This window comes from Sander vitreus, chromosome 21 (genome assembly GCF_031162955.1).
Source record: "Sander vitreus isolate 19-12246 chromosome 21, sanVit1, whole genome shotgun sequence".
In the NCBI taxonomy this organism is placed as follows: Eukaryota; Metazoa; Chordata; class Actinopteri; order Perciformes; family Percidae; genus Sander; species Sander vitreus.
The window spans coordinates 12,394,962-12,418,224 of NC_135875.1; the positions used below are offsets into that span (position 1 = coordinate 12,394,962).

The 23,263-nt window shown below is 37.7% G+C and overlaps 1 protein-coding gene across 1 annotated transcript in view; it reads left to right on the forward strand.

Moving 5' to 3' along the window:
• The window catches only part of atrnl1b (attractin-like 1b), a 57,670-nt gene that overhangs the window by 29,367 nt on the left and 5,040 nt on the right, over positions 1–23,263 (forward strand). The window contains exons 22-27 of the mRNA XM_078278859.1: positions 929–1,023; positions 1,291–1,369; positions 3,522–3,679; positions 6,716–6,777; positions 11,391–11,469; positions 20,770–20,877. Of these exons, the coding sequence (XP_078134985.1) occupies positions 929–1,023; positions 1,291–1,369; positions 3,522–3,679; positions 6,716–6,777; positions 11,391–11,469; positions 20,770–20,877 (581 nt within the window). The remainder of the gene's footprint in view (positions 1–928; positions 1,024–1,290; positions 1,370–3,521; positions 3,680–6,715; positions 6,778–11,390; positions 11,470–20,769; positions 20,878–23,263) is intronic.

Sequence of the window (23,263 nt, forward strand, 5' to 3'; positions counted from 1 at the left end):
ATTCGTTGACTTCTCACTTCTGCTATCTCCCAAACTGTTCAGTGAAAACCCTTTGACTACCACATGCATACTTAACCACGCATGCAATCAAACAGAAAACTGTCAGGCGACAAGTTTAGTCTTGCTTCTGAAAAATCACATAAACACAATTTATATGTGACAATTTTGTTTGTTGATGTCCACTTACACACAAATGTCCATTATGATATTTAGCATTAAAAGGTCAGATCATGTAGATCTCTAATATTTAAAGTTTAGAACAGGAACAACATGTTTAGGCCCACCTTTCTACTGCACGATTTGTCGCAACCAGACGAAATGATACACACCCAATTTGACCGGAGCATCAGTAAGAAAGCATTTTAATCCATATAGTTGGATTTATACAAAAAGGTTGACTGATCAATTATTCTATCTTTATTTATTGTTAAAAAAAAATCTGCCCACTGGAAATGTAATCATCTACTGCCTCGTTACTTGCAAACAAAAAAAATCAAACATCCATGATTGAGGATACAATCCAATGTGTATGTGTATACTCTACACTCAATCAGTATGTCGTGAATTCATGCAGCCATGTGACCACTATTAATGAATAATTTGATACTTTATTAATCGCGGCAGGGGAAATTTTCAAGCTCACTCTCAGTCAGGTGTTCCTACTCGTTCTCTGCTTGATGAGAAAATTGTACACCCTGATTGCCGTCATTGGATTTGATTACAGACATTTTGATTTCACTTGTCTCCATCATTCTATCCCTTGGATGTTTCTTTTGATCATATCAGATAGCGTACATCTCTATATATTTATTCTGCCATAGCAGTCTCCAGTAGTGTAAACCACAGCTGGCAGCTTAGATGTTCAGAATGTTCCCACTCCTCTTTATGTTCAGTTTGCTGTCGAATGATATGACTGTTTTTTAAATAGACAATCTCCTGATCGACTACCAGTTCACCTTCAGTCTCATCCAGGAAGATGATAATCACTACACTGCCATCAACTTTATGGCCTCACCTGAGCAGGTAATGATCGAGTCATACGCTGCCACATTTAACGTTGATGATCGTTTTTTTAACGCTGGACAGTTGCACCAGGAGTCTGGAACAGCCCATATCGTTGTTTAAGGCTCCTTGAATCCTTGTTGAATTGCATAACCGCTTCATAATATCTCTGCTTTTATGATGTACTTTACTATAATGAAGCTCTTGCTCATGCTCTTTTTTTGTGTGTGATATTATCCGTTTTTCTTATATTTAACTACATTTATGTTTTATGTTCTCCATCTGAAGGCAAACAAGAACTTGGACATGTCCATTAATGCATCCAACAACTTTAACCTCAACATCACCTGGTCGGTGGGATCAACAGGTACTTTTACTTGATTTTGCAGTTAATTTACTGTGTTGAAGAAACATCTTCTATTCACAGAGACCTTGACGAGGGCTAAACTATGACCACAGCCCATTTGCTTGAGGTATTTTTTATATTGATTCCAATCTCATCAGTATGGATTGAATAATCAGTCCATTTCTAAGTTAAGTTTTGAATTAAGTAGCAGTGTTAACAGCCCGTTGGTTAATTACTTTTATTCTCCTCTTCTCATTGTATTGTAAATCCACCCATTGTCTGTGAAAATACATATTACCATCGATGACTACCAAATGAATTTGGGCAAAAGAGCAAAATAATTATGTATTTAAAAAAAGTGTGTTCTCTACCTAACAAATGGCTGAGGTCACAAATGCTATTAGAGGTTTGAGTCAAATGGCTTCAGAATTGTAAAATGAATGCCGTTTGTGGATGTTATGAATTAGCCTTTTTAAGCGTTGGAAGGTCAGCAAAGCAGATATTCAAAATAGAAGAATATGTAGTTGGCCACTACCACACAAAATGCTATACACTCAGTTTGTCCCAAGCACAAATAAGAGGCCATTTCCTTCCATAGAGGGATTTATACCAACAGGTCAAACACAGACCCATGCTGATGATTTATACTGTTGCCTACTTCCATAATATTCACAGAAATAATAAAATACGCCGTTCAAATAGACCTAAATATTACACTATTAGTCAAAAACCCAGTTTAGTAATTTCCATTCATGTTTTAATTGTATGTAATGACCAAACGTTTTCCCATGATGCTGTTAATATCATACAGTTGGCTTACCAATACATTTACTTAACTGCCACTGCCACCTTAAATGTCTGAGGTTTTAGAAATTGAGTTTCTAATGTAGATAATTTGGCTTTTTCTTAAAATTTGTTTTATGTATTTATTTGAATAATGATTTAGTCAGTGGTATAACAGCTATAGCAGAAACAATAATGTACGTTCTCTTGTTAGTGTGTGCTGTATCACTGTTGAGTGGGTATTATAGGTCCCCTGAGGAAAGACACCCAAGGACACTGCAGTCGTCCAGTGCCACCGTTTATCTCCTGCCCTCCCCTCCTCTCAAGTCATCTGCCACTTTCTTCCTCCCCACAACACTGACATTTTCTAACCACTAGAACACGTTAACCTCACCCCCCACGCCACCTTAACCTTTTTCAGAGCGCCGTCATTAATAGAACTTGGGTCCCCTTTCCCCCAGCAAAGATATTGTGTCTCAGAAGGAACGGGAGCCTCTTCACAATCGACAAGAGCGTTGAAGCGCTTTTGGGTAGGAGAAGGAGGGTGATTTCAATTAAGATAAACGTGCTCACGGAGCCACACTCAAGCTGTCATTTTCAGTTCTTTTGTTTCAGAGCTGTGGGTTGGAATGTCAATGTTGAGGACCCACTGACACAAGGAAGAATAAGAAATGACTTGAAACATTTAGATAGACAGACAGAAAATAGACTTGATTTTCAGTTGGAAATAAATTAGTTTTTATTTTGTGATGGGTATTAACAATCTTATATAAACAAGGCACTCTAAAGTTTACTGTTTTGACCATATTGCATTTTATTGAAAGAAACAACCAGTTTTGGGCCGTTGTAAAATGAAATAACAACCCCTCTCATGAATACTGAAAACAAATGGACACAAACAAGTCTTTATAATCAATAATAGTTGATATGTGCAGATTTTTGTTGCCCTGATATAGACTGCATCCGCCTCAAGGAAATAAAAATGCTAAAATCTAGGTTTGAAATACACTAAATGCATTAGCTGATAGTGGTGATATGGACTCAAATGATGACTATGTGCTAACATGACTCAGTCATGACCTATGGACAGCAGCATTTCAGTCCCTCTCTCAAGCTGTGCTTTTCTCCCACGTCCATTTAACAATAAAATATGGACAGCATGTATAATTACAAAATAAAGCTCTACTCTGTTTAAGGTCAACCAAAAACAAATTTAATGCACTTAAGACATAATAATACTAATTGCTTATGAGAGCGTTCCTGTCTCAAATGGCTTGATAAGCCCATTAATGGATTTATAATGATATGTTGCAGCTCTATCTCTGTATGTAGTTGAGCTATCTGAGCGCCAAATGGCATCGAGCTGAACGTGAACTCTTTGCCCCAACAGCTGGAACCATCTCTGGAGAGGAGGTGCCCATTGTGTCCAAAACTAACATCAAGGAATACAGAGACAGTTTCTCCTGTGAGAAGTTCACCTTTCGAAGCAACCCCAATATTACCTTTTATGTCTACGTCAGTAACTTCTCATGGCCTATCAAGATCCAGGTAAGCAGATCACACAGTGATCTCATGCCTTCTCCGTCTCCTGTGTGATGTTTTTGCTTTCAAATTTGCTCACTAGATATATGGTATGTATATAGCAGTGTTGTAGCACTCAAGATCGGTCTTGGTCTCGGGACCACTGTTTGAAGGTCTCGTCTCGGTCTCACATAAAGAGGACTCAGGATTTTATTTCAAGACCACTACTGCCTTTTCTCTAGGCATTTCTCGTGATACACTTATGCCAATAAAAGAGGTGAATGGAGAATGTGGATCTTTCTGATCAGTTTCAGGAGTACCTATGGTTAGCATTTTCCACATTTTATCGTAGCATGCAGTGTGGGACTCACACTGGTCTGGTCTCGACTCAGTCTCAACCCCTCAAAGTCTTGGTCTTGTCTCACTCTCGATACGCTCTGGTCTTGGTGATGACTTGGTCTCGGTTAAGGTGGTCTTGACTACAACACTGGTATATAGTCATCCCACTGATTGACATTTGGTCCTACATACATAAAGAGAGCGAAGCAGCCTCTGCAGACGCAGAGCTTATTGTTGCTCAGGGTGATTTCAAGTGCACTTAATTCTAATTACAGATTTAATGAGAGATGCTTAGCGTGCATAGGTGCACAGCTGTTTTTTTTTTTTTTTAGCAGGCAAAGGCAAAGTGCCGTTTAACCTTTCCTACCCCTCTTTCTGAATAGAGGAGATTTAGGCTTTGATGTGGTGGAGGGGGTAAAAATACAACAAAGTGAAAAATAAATACCATTTTCTCTCAGTTATTTTGATTTTGCAGGAAAACAACAATTGATCTATCGTCAGAAAAATATTCATGGTTTAGTTTAACAGGCATTTAAAGATGCCAATGTTGCTCCATATCTGCTGGATGTGTAATTAGGCAACTGTTTGTTAACACCTTCACCATATTCACTTAAAAGGTGATACTATATGTATGCCAAAAAACAAAAAAAAAGAAAGCCAGTCAGTCTGCAACAATTGTATTGAAACAATTGTATGTTTAAGAGAGACACCTTTACTGTGAAATATGATGGACACAATAACCTTTCCTAATAATAGCACGCAATTCCCTTTTTACTAATTAGCCCACTTCCAAGTATTGATTTTTATATTTGTTCCGTGCCTTGCTTTCACAAGGTAGATGATTGGACAACGATGTAGCGATACCATCTTTGGGGTCGGTCCATCTGTGGAGGTGGCTCAGTAATACTTTTCTATTAGATTTCCTGGCCAACAGTCACTTGTTTATTATGGACTGGCTTTAGCTGTTAAAGCAAATAGCTTTTGTAACAGGATAAGGTCTCGTTTTGCTTTCTGATGCAGGGGTGAGAGCGTAGACCTGGATGAGATAAAGCAGAATTTGAGAATGCACTTATGAGCCTTTGTATTTAGGGTCTGAGCCAATAAAATAAGCATTTAAATGTGGGTAAAGATGGTCTTGAGCTACGATTTTTCAGTGACATCAATAGTGTCTGTATAAATCGTAACACAAGAGGACTGTTGAATGTAAAAAAAAAAAAAGTCCACTTGTAATGGAAGTACATTCTCAAATGATTCCATTGATCGGCTCAGATAGATGAATTAAAATTAAATTAACCCCAAACGTATTGCTTTGACCTCATATATTGTGAAAAGCAGAGTTCTACGCACTAATAGAACTGCCCACACTTACTAAAAAAATCCAGCAAAACATCTGTGTAATGGGTGATTTTGAGTCATGTTTGCCATGTCAGTGAGCATCTCATTTCAGATCAGTGGCTCTCATTTTCTACTTAAAAAACTGTAAATACTAATTCTGCTTAAGCCAAATATTTAGCTCTGCAGCTTTTAGATAATTGAGAAATGGTGATAGTGGGCTACTCTTCTTCTTCTTTGTATATATAAAGAACGATTGCATCAGCTGTTATTGAAAGACTGAATCACCAAAATAAGTACCTTTTTTTTTTTTTTATTTCTGCCTCATCAGCATCAAACATGACATACCTCTAAAAGCACAATTTGTGCCCTTTCAGCCAACCCTACGTGCTATGAACCAGAGGGGGCTCGGTAACTGCTGCAGATGACGTTGTGTTTGTGTGTCTAAATGCTTTCAGGGCGAAAGGCCTTGGAAGCATCTACAGTAGATAATGACGTGTCACTATGATGTGGCCTATCAGATGTGATTTAGCTGCTAGGACTGTGTGTAATCCCTCTTTTAATGAAGGTAAAATATATTTCTGGTCCATTATTCACTGGTCATGCTACTGACATAAATACACTTATCAGCTATACAAGAGATGCAAATATGTTATTTACCCCAACAGCAGATGTGTTGTTATGGACAGTTGTCCCTTTACTCAATTACTCAATGGGAGTTTTTTTTTTCTTTTCTTTTTTTTGAAAAACAATGAAAGTTTGTAATGTTATAGTCATATTTAGTATTGGATTTTTGGGTTTTATTTGTGTTTTTGCAAGTTAATGTTTTTCATCTCTGGCCTCAAGTCTTTAAGAAGGAGCCTGTTGTTGGCTCAGAATACATTGCGTTAGACATATTTGAGTTAACTCATAAAAAAGTATCAATAGATTAATGTTCTGAAACACTTGGGAAAAACAATTATTTTCATAAGTTGTGGATTGTCTGCAAATGAAAAGTTTTTATCTTTTCCCACTATATTCTTATTTCTTTTAAAGAAGACATCTCGTCAGTGACCTTTTAGCAGGTCCATTCTGCTGTTACTGCAGACCATTATCGTGTTAACCCCTTCACAATGTCACGGATCAACTAGGAGAACTCAATCGAAATGAACAGTGTTTCCCTTTTAGAATTACATAATTATTAACAACAGAGATTTTAAATATAATGTTCAAGTTTCCAAAGAAATTTGGAGTGACTGTGAATGCTGCAAAAGCCTCATTTACCTTTTTTAGTATGGTGATTTATACCCATGTTCATATCATGTTGGCTGTCAAATATTAGTTTTTAATATTACTGCCCTGGTATTTGTCGGATTTTTTGTAATTTCTCATTCTCTTCTTTCTCTCAAATAGATTGCCTTCTCCCAACACAACAGTATCATGGATCTTGTCCAGTTCTTTGTCACATTTTTCAGGTAAGTGAGTCAAATATCTATACTACATGTACACACTATTCAGCAGTCAAGAAGCATCATCCAGAATTTGACCCACCACCTCTCCATTTTGGGGCTTATTGAGTTACTTGAGCCTGTTCTGTGAACAGAGTACATGCAAATGCTTCTTGTGTCTTCAAGGCAGCGATTTTCCTTTTTCAAGTGGCAAATGAAGCAGCCATAACCGTTTAAATAGGTGCATATTGCTCTGCGAGTGCCATGTAAAGAGAAGGCATGGGTGATCAAGATACGGGGGGCTCTTTAATGATTTTTCATCTTAAGAGCTTCGATGGAAATCTTCTCTTATTGAAATGTTCAAAATGAGTCAATTGAGTTCTCTCAAAAGCATAGCAAAGTCTGAATGCATTAAGAGGATGTATACAATAGAATACGTTTTATTGTCATTGGATAGCAGCTGTCCGACAAAATCTTTATGCAACTCACCCTCTGGTACACAAATACAATGACAGTACCCTTATAAAGGTAAAAGACACAGAATAAAAACAATAAATATAGTAAATACAGATATTGGACATTTGTATTTGCAGAAAGACTGCTATTGCACCATTATTTGTTATTGTTCAGTTCTTTTATGGCACATGGGTAAAAACTGTTCATAAGTCTGGATGTGCGGGCCTTCATGGACCTGTATCGCTTCCCAGAGGGCATCAGGGTGAAAAGGTGATTGGCTGGGTGGGAGGAGTCCTGTGTGAACATCAAGCCCTGTAAATGTCTTCTAGGGTGGGTAGTTGTATGTTTATGATGCCCTATGATTGATATGATATGAGTATGATTGGATAATGTATGATTTAAGTTCGATATTGACAAAAAAAAAAAAGAAGCTTTAATTGATGCCGACCCTCAATGAAGTTCCCTCACAAAGATTTATGTACTTTCATTGTGCTGAATCAGTCAAATGAGTAGTGGATAAGTTAAGTTGGTTTCAATCATTTGATCAGTGTCAGATATGTTCACACCTGACACTAATAGTTACAGACCATGGTGCAGTTTCTGTGTAGATGTATTTTATTTTAAGGTGTTCTCCCCAGAGTAGCAGATGTACTAACATATTATCTGTGTAGCTGTCAAGGTGGGAATAGAAGACAGCCTTTGCCCAAGGCGCCTGCCCATCATTGCCCAGCCCACAATAACTTTCCAGAAAAGCTGTCACACAATCAGTTATCTTCTGTCTCCATCCGATCGAGTTACAGTTGAATAGCCAAATTCAGGAATTCTTGGATGGAAATGGGAGAAGGACGGAGATTATTTTATCTAAAAATGTGTCTGACAGCTACTAGCATCATTTGCACAGGAAACCATTTTGAATAGGGGCACAGAAAAAAAAAAATGTGCCCATAGCATTGTACTCCTTTCTCTTGGAAATTGTTGTTTGAATGGTATTTACGAAAAACTTCCTTTAGTCATTAATTTCTCTCCAATTCAAAGATTTGTTGAATTTGTGCTTTCTGAATCCAATGGAATTCAATTCCAGCCATCCATTACACAGAACATAGCTTTTTTCCGTTTGGCAGTATCTGTTTCCTTCAGTGTATTGTTTTTTTTTTTTCATTATTGTGCAGGTTATATTAATTCTCTCGGGTCTTTTCTGCATCCTTTTTGTCTAGTTCTCAGTGACCCGTAAACTCAGGAGAAAGTAAAAAAAACCTGATGCAGTCACAGGCAGTTGCGTGTGTGTGAGGGTGGTTTGGAGGGGATGGACCTGCGGGAAACATAATCAGCCTGATGACAAAATGTCAAATCCCCCCTCAGGGTTTCTGGACCTCCTTGTATGAGAGAGAGACAGAGAGAGAGAGTGAAGAAATGACTGCATGACTGGGAACAAGTACTGTTTTCTCCTTCTGTTGTTTTCTCTTCTGAGTTTTTTCAAATATCACCTCACCTTTTTGACTACAAGCCGTCACTTTCCACATTGCTACTTCATTTTCGTGACTTCATAAACAATATTTACTTGCACAGCACTGCTTAGTTGTAATCTAATTAGAGTCTGATTGTTTTATGCGTTCTGATTAGATGCTGTAGAAACGCTTTACTTGAGGTGGAACCCCAGGTTCTTATTTATACTTGTTAACAAGCATCATACCGTGTGTGTGTGTGTGTGTGTGTTTTGTGTGTGTGTACACATAAGACATTAGTGTCACTATGTGTTTATACCATATATGTGCAAGCAGTAGACTTATTAAGAATCATGCATGCACACTTTTTTTTTTTTTAATCACCAACTTCATTCATAAAATTATCAGGTAAGGTTGAATGAGAACCACACAAAACTGAACTCTTAAAATGCATGTAAATGTGTAAATACTTGAAAGAGCTTCAGGCTTACAGTACATTTCAGAATTCTATTTTTAATCCTATAATACATAATCATGTCTTCTTTTTAAGCAATTTAAGGGTGCTTTTTACAGAGCTTCCTGGATCATGTTTTTACAGCATAAGAAGCCAGTAGAAAGCAGGTATAGATATTATTGATTGCGTTCCCTTGTGGTAACTGTAGCCTTGTGGTTGCAGAAACGGGCATGTAATTAAAAGAAAGCTGTATTCAGTTCACTCTTCTCTGTCAAAGGACCGTTTTCACATTACACGTTGTGTGACACAATCACTTTTAAACAAAAGACATATTTGGCGGCCTACTATTAAAAACTTAGCCGGTTAGCTCAGTTGGTAGAGCAGGCACACATATATAGAGAGGTTTATTCCTTGACGCAGAAGGTCCAGGGTTCGAGTCTGACCTGTGACAGTTTCCCGCATGTCTTCCCCTTCTCTCTCTCCTTTCATGTCTGAGCTGTCATATCCATTGAAGGTGGAAATGCTAAAAAAAAAAGATCTTATAAAAATAAACACAGAACAACAACAACAATGTAAAATGGCATAAAGAACAGTGGGATTTTTATGAGATTAGTAAACTCAGGAAATTAATTATAATGTGTGACAGCTTCCTACTGTCTTGCTTTTTTGGCTGAGTGAAAGTTCACACCTGCTGTTACTAGATCCTATCCCATATCAATAACTACTTGTAGAAAACGTGATAGCATCTTTGTGTTAGTCATTTTACATTTGTCCTTCACTACCTTAAGCCGTTAGAACATTAATGATTGCAGAGCTCTTTTAATAAACAGCAGAAGGAACAGCAAAGGGGAATTAAGCTTCTTCACATTGTAAAATAGTGACAATGAAAGCCAAACATCTGTCTAGGGGTTTTTGTCACTTCTGCCACATTAAAATGTCATTGACGCTCCCACAACACCCCCTTCCTCCATTCACTGTTATCTTAAAAGACGTCTAAGATGGTGCAAGTATTTCTAAAAGAATGAAAGGTTTCCCTCAGAAAGAAATTCCATGTGCAATGACGAGCTGTTTGAAGCACAGAGTTTCCCATCACTCAACACTTTAATCCCACTTCCCTTTCTTCTTTTTTTTGGCTTGGCAGCCCCCCTCTTTGCTTTATTTGACAAGCTGTATTTTCCAAGTGTTATCACATTCCTCACAGACTCTATCGCCTTCTTCAAAGATCCTGGCCAATAGATCTAGCAGGTGTGGCCGACAAATTGAAAGCCTACAGAAGTGAAGTTATCAAACAAATGTGCCCATGAAATCCGAGCTAGTCATGTGGCTCTGGTGAAATGTGCTTATTGGACCAGGCTGCTCATTTTAGAAATGTTGCATGTCCCTGAAGACAAGGGCTCATTGGTCATATTACAGTATGGATTTCAAATCCAAATATGATTGTCTTTGTTCCTGGACGTCAGGAACAGGGTCATGTTCCATTCTAATTCAGTGAGTAGAGAATAATTAGATGATAAAATACGTATATGACAGAGCAATCTGGGGGTCATTAAAGTAAATTAACACCAATACTTATTATATTATTTTGTTTCCATATATTTTTACCTAACCACAGTGCTCAGCGTCCCACATGTTGCTCCGACAAGCTCATAGAAAGTGCAGAACTTCTCTTCAGCACATTATAATCTTAACACTCCGTCACCAGGATAATGAAGTGAAAGCTCTCAATCATTCATATTTTTCTATCCCAGCAACTCTCGGACCTTGTTGAATTTCCCTTGACTAATGATTTTTACTCTTGGGTTATTAATTGAAGTAATCGGCCAAAATATTCAGTCTGCTAAGAAATGAATGCGCTACCTCTTCATATCATCTCCCCTGTTTTGTCTTTTTTGAAGTTAGAGGGGAAACTTTGAATATTTACTCCTGTTTAAGCCAGTAATATCGTAGTTGTTTTAATATATAAAGAAAATATTGTGAGTGTACACAAACTTGGCAAATAAATTCTTGGTAGAGTATGTGAGTGTGTAGAACCAGAACTATTGCAGCTGGTGTAGGATATACTGTAATGTAAAGATAGGGATCCTTGCAACATGGTAACATGATACTCTCCTGGATTAAGCTGCATTTTAATTCAGTATCTTCTGTCGCGTGCAAATAAAAGAAGCAAAATGCTTTAAGTAAAGGGTTGAGTGCTCCCTGTATGCAGAGAATATATATGTGCACTTTCTCAGTGACAGCTATTTATTAAAGGCATCTTGCTTGAGATTGTTTCCTCTCTTTCATTCCAGTTGCTTTCTATCACTACTCCTGGTTGCTGCAGTGGTGTGGAAGATCAAGCAGACCTGCTGGGCGTCACGACGGAGAGAAGTAAGTCCATAAAACACATTCTGTTGTCATATGACATACACCTGATCGTGTTAATATTTAAGTACCTTTCCCGTTCTCTTTAGAGAAAATGGTTACTTCTTTATATGTTTGCTGAGGCACCATTATCACACAGACAGTTTCACAAGTGCCTACAAATTACAATGCCTGCAAATATCATTTCTCAAACTCGATAGTGCCCCAGTTCTTCTGAACCACTTTTGAAACTTAAAGCAAACCGTTTTTAACAGATAAGTCCTCATCTGTACAAATCGTTCAAAGTATATCTGTTAATATATCTGAGTATCTGCTAATGGCTACATCGTCCCAGTATTTGATCGGTTGCTTTGTCATAAATAAATATGGTTAAAAGTTAAAGTCTAAATTATCATATTGAGCTAAATTGTGGATTCAAGTTGAGAAAAGGTATGAGGGAGTAGAGATACTGTGAATGACTGAAGGAAAAGGGGATAGAATGAACCATTAGTATTCAGTGAAAGATGGGGTTGAGAAAAAATGGGGATGAAAAGGGGTGAAAGATGAAATGATTGACAGAAGACATTTTAAAAAAGAGGGTAAGAAAGATATAGTGCAGGAAATTGAGGAATAGAGAAAATTTATGTAAATTCACCTCACTGCCCTGAACCCAAACTGCATGGGGTGGCTCCTGGTTTCTGTTAAGAGCATTCATTTCCATATCTTCAGGCCATATCCTATATTCTCCTAGATGCTGTCTGATACTCAATAGTAGGACATTTAATTTGGTGCACATCCAGCCTTATGACCAGCAGTCTACTAATAAAGCTCCCACAATTTATTTCCCCTTTGGGGATGACATTGATAATCATAAGATCCCAATGTTATATCCTCTAATTGATATATGAAAATAAACAAGAATGATAGCTACCGTGACTCTGAATCCTGCCTATCCAAAGAATTAAAGTCAATAAAAATTAATGCAGGCAGATGGGCTCATGTCATTAAAATTCTGCTCACTTTTCCTGTCTGCTCTTGGCATTCCCGTCAGCTGTTTGTCGCTGCCCTTCAGCTGCCAGATGAAAATACTGTAGATAAGTATTTAAATAGAAATCACTCATCTCTTAATTTCGGGTGATTGAAAAGTTTTGTCACCAGAGGAACAAAATACTTTTTATTCTGTGAGAAGGACTGAAAGATTTGTTTGCAGATGACACTACTATCTACTGTATATTTTTATTGATCTCAGTTTGAGTGCACTTTCCCTGGACACTGTCCATTCCAGTGTAAAGTTCAGTCACAGTGGTCGCCATGTATTTTGGTTTTAGCTCATTTAGTAAAGAAGACATGATATTTTTCTCTCTTTGAAACGTGAACCTTACATTCCTTATTGTGCTCATAATTTCTGAATTTGAATCCATCCTACAACCTTAAAATCCTCTGGGTTTCTGTTGGGTGTTGTAAGCAGCTTTTGTTGTTCTGCAAAGGAGAAATCATTACAGGTTTGATGGAAATGAGCAATGAGCAATATGAGAATTATACGCAAATCCATCTTTGTGTCCTAGAAAGGACTCTCTTTGCCATTGTGTTTGTGTTTTGTTTTCTCAAGTAAGACTGGACTATATTAGTCTCCATTTTAAAATGCACACTCATCTTTTAGATACATGATGCAGCTGTTTACAACACTAACAGCAGTTGTTTTGAACTGATGGATGATGTAATAATCAAGAAGTCCCTTCAAATGTAAAGAATCATGCACATGTATAATTATTATATGGAATTATATTGGGTAATTTCTATATTTTTGACCCATTTAGACTAAATAATATACAGAGATACAGCATTTATTAGCATTTTTTATTATTATTATTATTATTTTTTTTTCACATGGCCCATTATGAAATTGCAGTTTATTAGATTTTGACCAGCTATTTCATCATCAGGTTTTACAAGATACTATTGCTTTCTATTGCTTTAGCCTTGTACGTAATGTAGGTGCCAGGTTTTCAGGAGGAAGAAGGATGCGTGGAATGTAAGAGATGATATCTCTGATTCTGCTGTGTCGAATTTGATCCTTTTTGTTTTAACTGTCCACCGTGAGCCCCCCAATGTTATAGGAGTGCAATAGTAATTTGGTGGAGTGCTCTTTTAAGTGTATGGAGTATTTTCAAAGAAGCACATCAGCTAAACCGGCTCAAATTATCCACAAAAATCATTTTGGGGCAATCATGTGATGGCATTCATAATATATTATTATCACACTGCTTGTAGTAGTATGCATTTTAGTTTGCATTCAGCATTCTGTCACATAGTAACTAATGTGAAGGTATAATCACAAGAGTTTCAGTAGAATTTGTGATGACTCGCTTGTGTTGAGATGGTTCCAAGTCTTGTACGATATTAGATTAACTGATTCGGCGCCGCCAGTCTCGTCCATTGGTGAACTGATTGGCTCTTTACTGAGCATTGAGTCAGCAGTTAATTTGAAAGGGCTGTTGAACAGCCCATGCACTTACGAGGCTTGTCTAAATATGGACTGAAAGGATTTGGGCTTGAAGCCATCTAATGCTCACAAGCCCCCATTGAACATAAGGACATGGAAGAAACAAGTTCTAATGAGACCTCTGGAGATAGCGGAGACAGTAATGAGACACTGGTCCAGCCAAATGACATATGGATGTCTGATACTGATTGAACTTTTGGATATTCTTTTATTGGCTTATTGGCGTGTGTGTGTGTGTGTGTGTGTGTGTGTGTGGAGCATGAGCATAGTGTGCGCGTGCTGTGCATGAGCCTAGGTGCATTTTACTAGTTCGCTGTTATAATAACAATGAAATGCTGCGTTATTGACTTTAGACCAGGTTTTTGTTGGTCAATGGTGCGATCACTTCCTGCTGCCTTAAGATGGCAATATGCCAAGAATTCACCTGAACACACCTCCCTGTAAGAGCACGCCCATGGGCGCAAAGATCGGCGCAGGTGCATTTGCTGTTTATACGATGTGAGAGCTGGATGGGAAATTGACAACTGCGTCGGTCTTAAACTAGCAAAGACACTTGCGTCGGGCTTTCCGCTGTACCGGGTGCAAGATAGGGCCCATAATGTGTAATTCCTCTTGAGTTAATCTTACAAAGCTGATCTTTTACCACTCTAATGCACTAATTGGATAAGGGCTTTCTTTTTTGTCAGGGGTTGAAAGGACTTGGATCCCAAGGTGCTGCTGTTGTATTCGAATACTTTTAGTTGATAAGTGTCGAGACTTGGATCCTGAGTGGGGCAGGCAAAGGGATGAAACGACAACAGCTGTAAATGCCACGGAGGAGGACGAGGGCTGACCTCTTTTGAAGCTACCTGTGGGTGGAACGGGACGGAGGGGGCGCTGACATTTAACAAACTGCTATACGGAAGATGTTCTACACACAAACATGCATTTATTTAATGCAGCTCCTCTCTCTTTATCTCTCTCACACACTCATGCAGACACGCCTCATACACACTTGCATCATATGTACTGACCGTCACGTGGAGCGGTGATGTTTTACTGGCACTCTAAAAGCACTCTAACCTATTATTGAGCAGCGGTTAACATAAAAAGGATATTTTCTTCTCTTTTTTTCAGTATGTTTACGCATTTCATTTACTAAATCCACCAGTAACTAATTAGCATCTGTTTATTTAAAGCTGTCATCCTTCCATAGAAGCTGTCCTGGCCATGACGTTGGTAATTGCTGTGGCCAGTTTGTAACTGATGGCTTAAACCTGCCTGTTGTGTCAGCTGAGGATAAGATAGTGATGGATGTAAAGGCTAAGAGCAAGGACTACTGTATGTTGTCTATAATGGTATGTCACTAATGTAGTTCAGTTACTATTTTCTTATGTAATTTATTCAGCAATGTTAGGCTTGACGGATGACAATGTCGGTCGGTCAGTCCAACACTTTTGATCCAGACTAAAATATCTATTGGATGGATTGCCATTACATTTTGTACAGCCCTTTATGGTGCCCAGAGGATGAATGTCACTGACGTTGGTGACTTTACCTCTATCACCGCCAACAGGTCAACATTTTCAGTAGAACTACAGCAGAAATACTCTGTTCATGTTACAAATTAATCTACCAGAAATGTCTGCTTGCACATATTTGATTGGTGGATAGATTGCGGTCCAGTTGAGTCAGGTTCACTTTTTTGCCGGACAACCCTGTTTTTGTTTGTTAGTTTTTTGCCCTCTACGTCAGCACCCCTGCTGGCCTCATTCAGATGAATTAAAGGGCTGCATTTTTACATGCAGAGCATAAGTCGATCTGAATGTATCGGAGTCTTGTTTTCTGTAAAAGACACATTTTTATGTTTTATCAGCGTGAGCCTTTACCTACAAATGCTCACTGTAAACAACCCATTTTAATCAAGACATTTCAGTTATCTAATTTGCTATGTGTTTGCCTTGACAAAACTGAAAGAAATCCATTACTAACCCACAGAATCCTCACATCCCCTTCCCTCTGCAGATTTGATGTAGTCTCTTCCCTTGAAGAGCTCAATCAGCAGTCATCGATTGCTATAATAAGATTATCCTACTCTTAAGCCCCCGGTCACCTTGATTGTCCCTTGTTCAGTTTAAAGTTTGCACTCACTATTTCCTCTAAAGTTACAGATGATTGAGCGTACTTGTGATTAGGAGTTCAACTTGTGATATAGATTACCCTTGGACGCTTAGAAGCTGTCCCACTAATGAATGAAAGTAACATTTAATTAATATTTTATGTTAGAATTTACCCTCATTACTTTTACTATTACTGCAATATTACATATTATTCATGTCTTCTAATGGGTTCTTAGTACTTAGACACAACACCACACCAATATCACATCAGTGTGGTAAACAGTGTCAGTCTACTAGACAGGATATCTTTATTTAGGGAATTCCATTAATCCCAGTCTGTGTAGATTGTTAAAGCATTTGGTTTTTTTTGCATTATATTTTTATTTTAGTTTTTTTATTCTGCTGAGCAGCGCCTGTGGGCATAGCCAGTGATCTTTGAAAAGGACAAAGTGACCTGCTTAGGTGTAGAATATGCTCAGAGGCGGGATGACACTTACCCTTTTATAGAATCCAATGAAGGGAACAAAATGCTGTATTCACAAGATGGATAATTCATGCACCCACTTGCCAAATTAATCAAGTTGCATAGCAATGCACTGCATGCCCACCCTTATCACAACCGTGAATGGCTCCAGCTTGTATTCTTGACAAAATCAGTTTCATTGCACAAATGTTACTTGCTTTTGCAGAGTTCACTCTTGCCTTTTTTGTCATTAACTTTGCATTCATTTCTAGAATCTCTCTGGACTCTTTCGATGATTGTATTCCCAGCACAGTCTTTGATGCCTGTGCCGGACACAGAGCAAAGCGCCAGCATTCTCTGCCTTTGCTTCTGATCTCATGCTTTGTTGCTTTAAATGAATTCTGTAACATGATAAGTTAACATTACTGCTATCTGACATTTAGAATGAATGTTCAGGTTAGTAGTTGGATTTGAAGCTCTTGTGTTGGAAACCATAATAAGCCGTGAGCTGTTTCGTTGTTTTGCAACAACCCCGCCGGGCCCTCCATCCTGCTTTTATCTTTTCGAAAAGGGCAAAAATTCTCATTTCGACCTGCGGTGGCCCAGCAGCTCAAATCTATCGGTTTGGTGTTGATGTTTAATAGTAGAGATGTACAACAATCCAACATGGGCCCTCAGATTTAAAAAAAGTAAAAAAATCAGAGCTACAAAGGGAAAAAATCAATCAGGTGATCAATCTCAATTTCATATGGCTGTTTTTTCTTTTCTTCTCAGCTTTACCTCCCCCTGGGGAATGTTTTCAGAGTGATTCAACAAAACTTCTTTTGTTCTTTTTGTTGTTACATAGAACCCACCTCAACCCTTCTCTCACTCCCCATCAGTAAAGCTGTACAACTAGTCTGTAAAGGAACAGTTAAATGTTCAAAATGCTTCAGCATGGGCTGCATCAACACAAATAAGGCATTATGTATGATACACACATAACATATATAAAACACACTGACCATTTTTCTAATTTTCATCCTTTTTGCATGTTTGTTGCTTTTATTTACACACATCAGAGTGGGGAAACACCACACATTTGACAAATATGTTATACAATACAATATATATTGTGAGCCTGTGCAAGATCTTTTTTTAAATTCAATCTCTATAAAAAAGCCGCAGCTGATTGAGGCTCTGGCTGAAAAACTGCCCGTGTAAGTACTAGTCATGAGTCACTGTTAGCTCTCAAGTATCTAATCAAGTGACATATTAATTGAATACCACCCTTTCCATCACGTTTAATGTTTTCCTGTGTACACCCTCAACAGAGCTATAACAATTTGAAAGAATGAATACAGTGCTCTGAATTACTCTTTTTCTAACCTGACGTATAGATGGAGTCATTGATTCCCCAAGACGTTAATTCAAAGCGCCATCTTCCGAATTTCTTTTTACCGCTTGTACAATGCCATCAACCTCTCCAGACCTCATCTGAATTTTTGCCAATTAATAGCCAGACTAATGAATACTTTATTGAATTCAGAGTGAGTGAGGGTGGGAGGTCTGGACACAAGAATACCAGGGTTCATCACGACACCAAGGACAAATTCCTATTCAGGATTGAGACCACCAGAAAACTCAACATTCTCATACAGTTGACCCAAACAGGCACATTATCAGAGGGATAATGTGAGATAATTGGAAAGTGCTTGAACAGTCTAGCGTTGAAAAATAAAAGATTTTCTTCTTTCGTGAGCCAGTGGCAGCATTGCAGCAATATAAGTATTTGGGCACTGTCCTACGGTTGTTCTTTTGAAGTAAGTTGTGACGTTTTAATGTGGACATGACACTGATGAAAATGTTTTATTTTCTTTATTGAGGCCAAACTTTTTTTTCCTTTTTTTTTTTTTTTTTTTATTATTTTCTGGTTTTGCAGTCTCAGTCTTTTAAAATAGGAACAAACTGGAAAAGAATGTCAAGCTGTGCAGTGCACTTTGGACCCTCAACATCCTTTACATGTTGAGTTCCAGATGCTTCCATCAAGGCGGAGGTTTTGTCTCCCCAAAGGTAGCACTAATAGATACTGATTGTCCTTTGTTCCATCTGCTATTGTTTTTTTTGTTTTTTTAAACAAACTATAACCCCAGATGTTATGTCTTTTTTTCTTATTTTTCAATGATTCATGGTGACAGTGTAGGAGATATGGATCTTGTGCTGTGTATGTATTTGTGTTGGACTGTCTGCTGGTTTTTAAATCTTGAATAGATTTTCTTCTTTTCAAATTTTGGCAGTAAAATGAATACTTGGATTTTTATTATGTCCCCTTAGTTACTCACATGGCACACATGCAGTTTACAATGATAACGGTGGCATATTTACCATATGATATTTATAAGTCTTTTTTTAAACAATGGTTCCTTGATTTTAGACGGCAGTAGATAAAAGCAGTCTTCTTATTTTTAGCTGATTCATCGCCTTTTCAGCTGAAATGTCAACAGATTTTATCAGCTGTAGCTAGCTATCATTAGCTACAGCTGAGTTGAAAACATCGTCTCTGACTGACTTTTAATGTCTCCATCTGACACATTTTAAAACAAGCATTTGATATACATAATACATATTACATGATAACATGCTGCTAGACTGACGCTAAAGCTAACATGCAAAAAGTCAGCATCCTCACCATATGTATAATACTTGTAAATAAAGAAACAACCTTGTTTGTATTGCAGTGTTGAGGTAGTTAGAGTTAAGTATGATAAGGAAAAATGTAGTTAGCTAATGACATGCTCCTTGGCCTTGGTAGTAAGCTAGTAAGCCAGACATGCTAACGTTTGCTGCTTATGTACATTGAGCAGACAAACACTGTATTTCTTACACTTTTCTATGCTCAGTTTTTTTGGTTTTGAAAAGGCTAAGAAAAAACATATGGCCCTCCAAACTATTTAAGTAGCAAATATCATTCTTTGTACAGCTGCACGCACACAGCTTCAGCATGTGGAGAAATCCAAAGTGTGACAGGTTTGCTGTGTTTAGTTACAGTTGCTAAACTATGGGTTTATCATTTCTACTCGTATTAGTTTTAAACTACTATTTCTACTTAGTTTTAAACTTCCTCACATACATAAAGTGTAGAATGTTACAGAACCCAGAACATCCAGCAAATTATTTTCTACATATCTACTATATAATGTGTATTAGTATTACTTTTGTATGAGAAGGGCACATGACGATGCCGATCATCACAACCGCTTGATTTGCTTAGTAATCTGAAGTACAATTAGAATCCTAATGCAGCACACTTAAGCTCATCACAAATCCAATAGTAATCAGTGATGTCCTTGGTGCTAAAATGGTGGCCTGTGTAGATATTGATCAGACACGGCATTGCTGATGAAAGTATGGCGCTAGTTGTTTTACAATATTGATTAGTGGGGAACAAGAGATGCTATTTTCTGTTCAGTCTAAGCAACAGAAAAGGTGTCACTCTGAGGCAGTAACCTAAACAGCATTTCTGTGCAGAGAGAATCGTCTGGATAGTTCTCTGTGGTGGTGTCCTGTATGTGTGTGTTGATTAGATCAATATACCCATGAGTAAGTTAAGAGTTCTAAGTTTTTAATGTTAATTTCAAATTAGATTGTCTAGGTTTAAGGCTGTTCCTATTTCTAGTATTTGTAGTGGGGATGGGTTATAGTGTTGTGTCACTGTAGTTTGCGTCATATTCAAAAAAAGGTTTGGAATAATTTGGTACTTCGTGTATGAATGGACAAAATATTTTAAATTTCATCAAATATAAAAAAATATTTCAGTATTCAAGTCAATTATAATGCAAAATGAAAGAACACACAACTGGAACTCCTCATATAAAGTTGGAGCTCAGTGAGTAATAATAACACAAAATAATAATAATAATCTACATATTTTGAGTAATAATAAGTATATTTTAAGGAGTTGGATTGTATTTAATAACCCTGACTGTCAGATGTGTTTGTTGTGTTTTTATGGAGTAACAGGATAGCGTTGGATAGTGACTGTAAGTTCTTTATAATGAAGGGCTGAAATTCAAAAGGTTTCTTTCAACTTCATTAGAAATGTAATGTGTTGAAGGTTTTTATATTTAAGATGTATATTACATGTAAATAATGTATGTACTATTATGTATTCATATATTATTATTTCACTAGAGCATATTTCTCGTAATTCTCATTCATGTATTGTTTGATAAGACTACGTTCTATGTTCATGCTCATCTGTCATCTGTGTTTGATTTTTACAGCAACTGATGAGAGAGCGTCAGCAGATGGCCAGTCGTCCATTTGCTTCAGTTGCGCTCGCACTGGACGCCAGGGGCGAGGAAACAGAACTGTTGCAGCCTGTGGTTGACGTGAGTCCTGCTTGTTTTCTCACACACACACACACACACACACACACACACACACACGCACGTTTGTTTCACTATCTTTGTGGGGACCCGTCATTGACATAATGCATTCCCTAGCCCCTTACCCTAACCTTAACCATCACAACTAAATGCCTAACCTTAATCCTTACCCTCACCCTAACCTAATTCTAACCCTAATCCTAAAACCAAGTCTTAACCCTCAAACAGCCCTTTAACCTTGTGGGGTCCAGCATTTTGGGCCCCACAAGGCTGTGCAGACCCCACAAGTATACTGTATTCCCCAGTTTTTGGACCCCACGAATATAGTAAAACAAGCACACACACACACACACACACACACACACACACACACGCACGATCATTACACAATTTTGATTATTGTGAGTCCTGACAAGCACCAACAAGTTTGACCATGTATCCCCCTTTTGTCATCTTTGCACATCTGTTACAATCAATCTTAGATTTGTAAGTGCTTCTACTGACATGCATACAATAGTTTTGTAGTGCCACATCATTGGACTTTATTGTGATGTACTCAACCAGCTCATGTGCTCCACTCATAAGATGTCAGCCTTTTATCCGCTCCCCACATCAATAAGAAATCTGCCAGTGATGGTCCTTTCTACTCATGTCGTCTTTATATATATATATATATATATATATATATATATATATATATATATATATGAATTGTCCTCTGCAATCAGGGCTACAGACTGACATGCTGACATTTTTCAATCAATGTTACACATCTTTTATATGAAGTGATGTCACGATGCCAATTATTCAAAAGATTTGTATAGATTTTTCAAAAGTTAAAAAAGAAAAATCTAGATTCTATGGTCGTTTTAATCTTCTTGCAAAGAAAATAATGGTTGTTACTTTGAAAAGCATCACTGATTTGGAAAGGGATTGCTCTGATATTAAACATATGACATCAGAATGGTTTTATTTTATCGTTGTTCTTCAGTGTGCATGTTTTAATTTTGCCTAATTTGTTCTCCAGGGTTGTTCACTGGGAACATACTGCACGTTGATTTTGCACTCAGATTTTGATTCATATGTCATTATACCTCACATGCTTTTGCACATATGAAATGTTCTGTACAGTTGCTACTTCACCTATTTATTCCTACGATGTGAATACCTCCCAGACAAATAGAAAGTAGAGAAGAAGTCTGACGCAAAGCACAGTCTAGGGCTCTATGACACATGGGATAAAAGCATAGCTTAAACACAATATAGGGAGCTATATATACAAATTGACATCGGAGGACCAACAGTGTTTCCTCAGCCAGAGCCACCTCTGTGTCATCTGCCGCTGAGAGAAATAAAATCACTGTGGCAACCAGGGAAGAGGCACTACATTAGCTATCAATGTATATTACTGAGTGGTACTCAGTGTGCATTATGGTGTTGTGAAAGGCAATGTAAAGAGAGAAAGAGTAGAAAAACAATGCTTCTTAGCTCTCTGAGTGCACTTTTTGAGTTGTGCTTTCAAAGCAGTAAGGTACAGTCTGAATCTGAATGGTCTGAGTGGAAACCACTGCTTTGCCTTTATTTAGGTAAAATGTTAATTACAGACTTGTCAGTGGGACGTGTGTGTCAATCTGTCATTTAATCATTTATTCCAGTAGTGTTCCTCCCATTTCTGCATACAATCCAAAAACAGTGTTGTTGTTATAGAGCGCATTAAGGCAGAGACTTTGCATCCACTGGAGAGTTTTGCTGTAAACAATATCCCAAGCTGTTTTGGAAATGATTACTGGAAAAACAATCTTCAGTCTTCTGTTTCTTGACCCTTTCAAGATGCAGAATGAACCTATAAGCACTTGACTTTCAATTTCACTTAGATGTCCATACAGCCTTTAAGGAAGTTACAATACAAGTTTTGTTTGAGAAAAACACCTGAGAACTCTGATTTACATGCTTGTGTACTAAATGTATTTCTCAGTTTGTATGCTGAATGCTTTTCAGTAGCGCCTAAGACAAAGTACGCTGTAACTTCAGCATACAACTGTACAAGCAAGCAGTTTTCCTGCCCAGTATGTTGCCTAAATGTGTTTTAAAAACACATCTTATGGTGACAGCCTTAATGGTAAATCCTGCACACATCTAATTCGCCAAGCAGCTCTTAATTAAGTGTTGCTTGGTTAATCATTTACATGTCATCATTACATATTCAGCCATAGCACAACGTAGCTTTTGACAGCTTTTTAAATATGTCCGTGTATTTTGGATTCATCCCAGAAAAATCCAATCTATACGGTTTCAAATGTGCAAATGCACATGTTGGACCACATACAGCTCCATCACATGCCTTGGCTCCAGCTGAAGGTGAAGCATATGAAACGAGTCTAATTCTCTT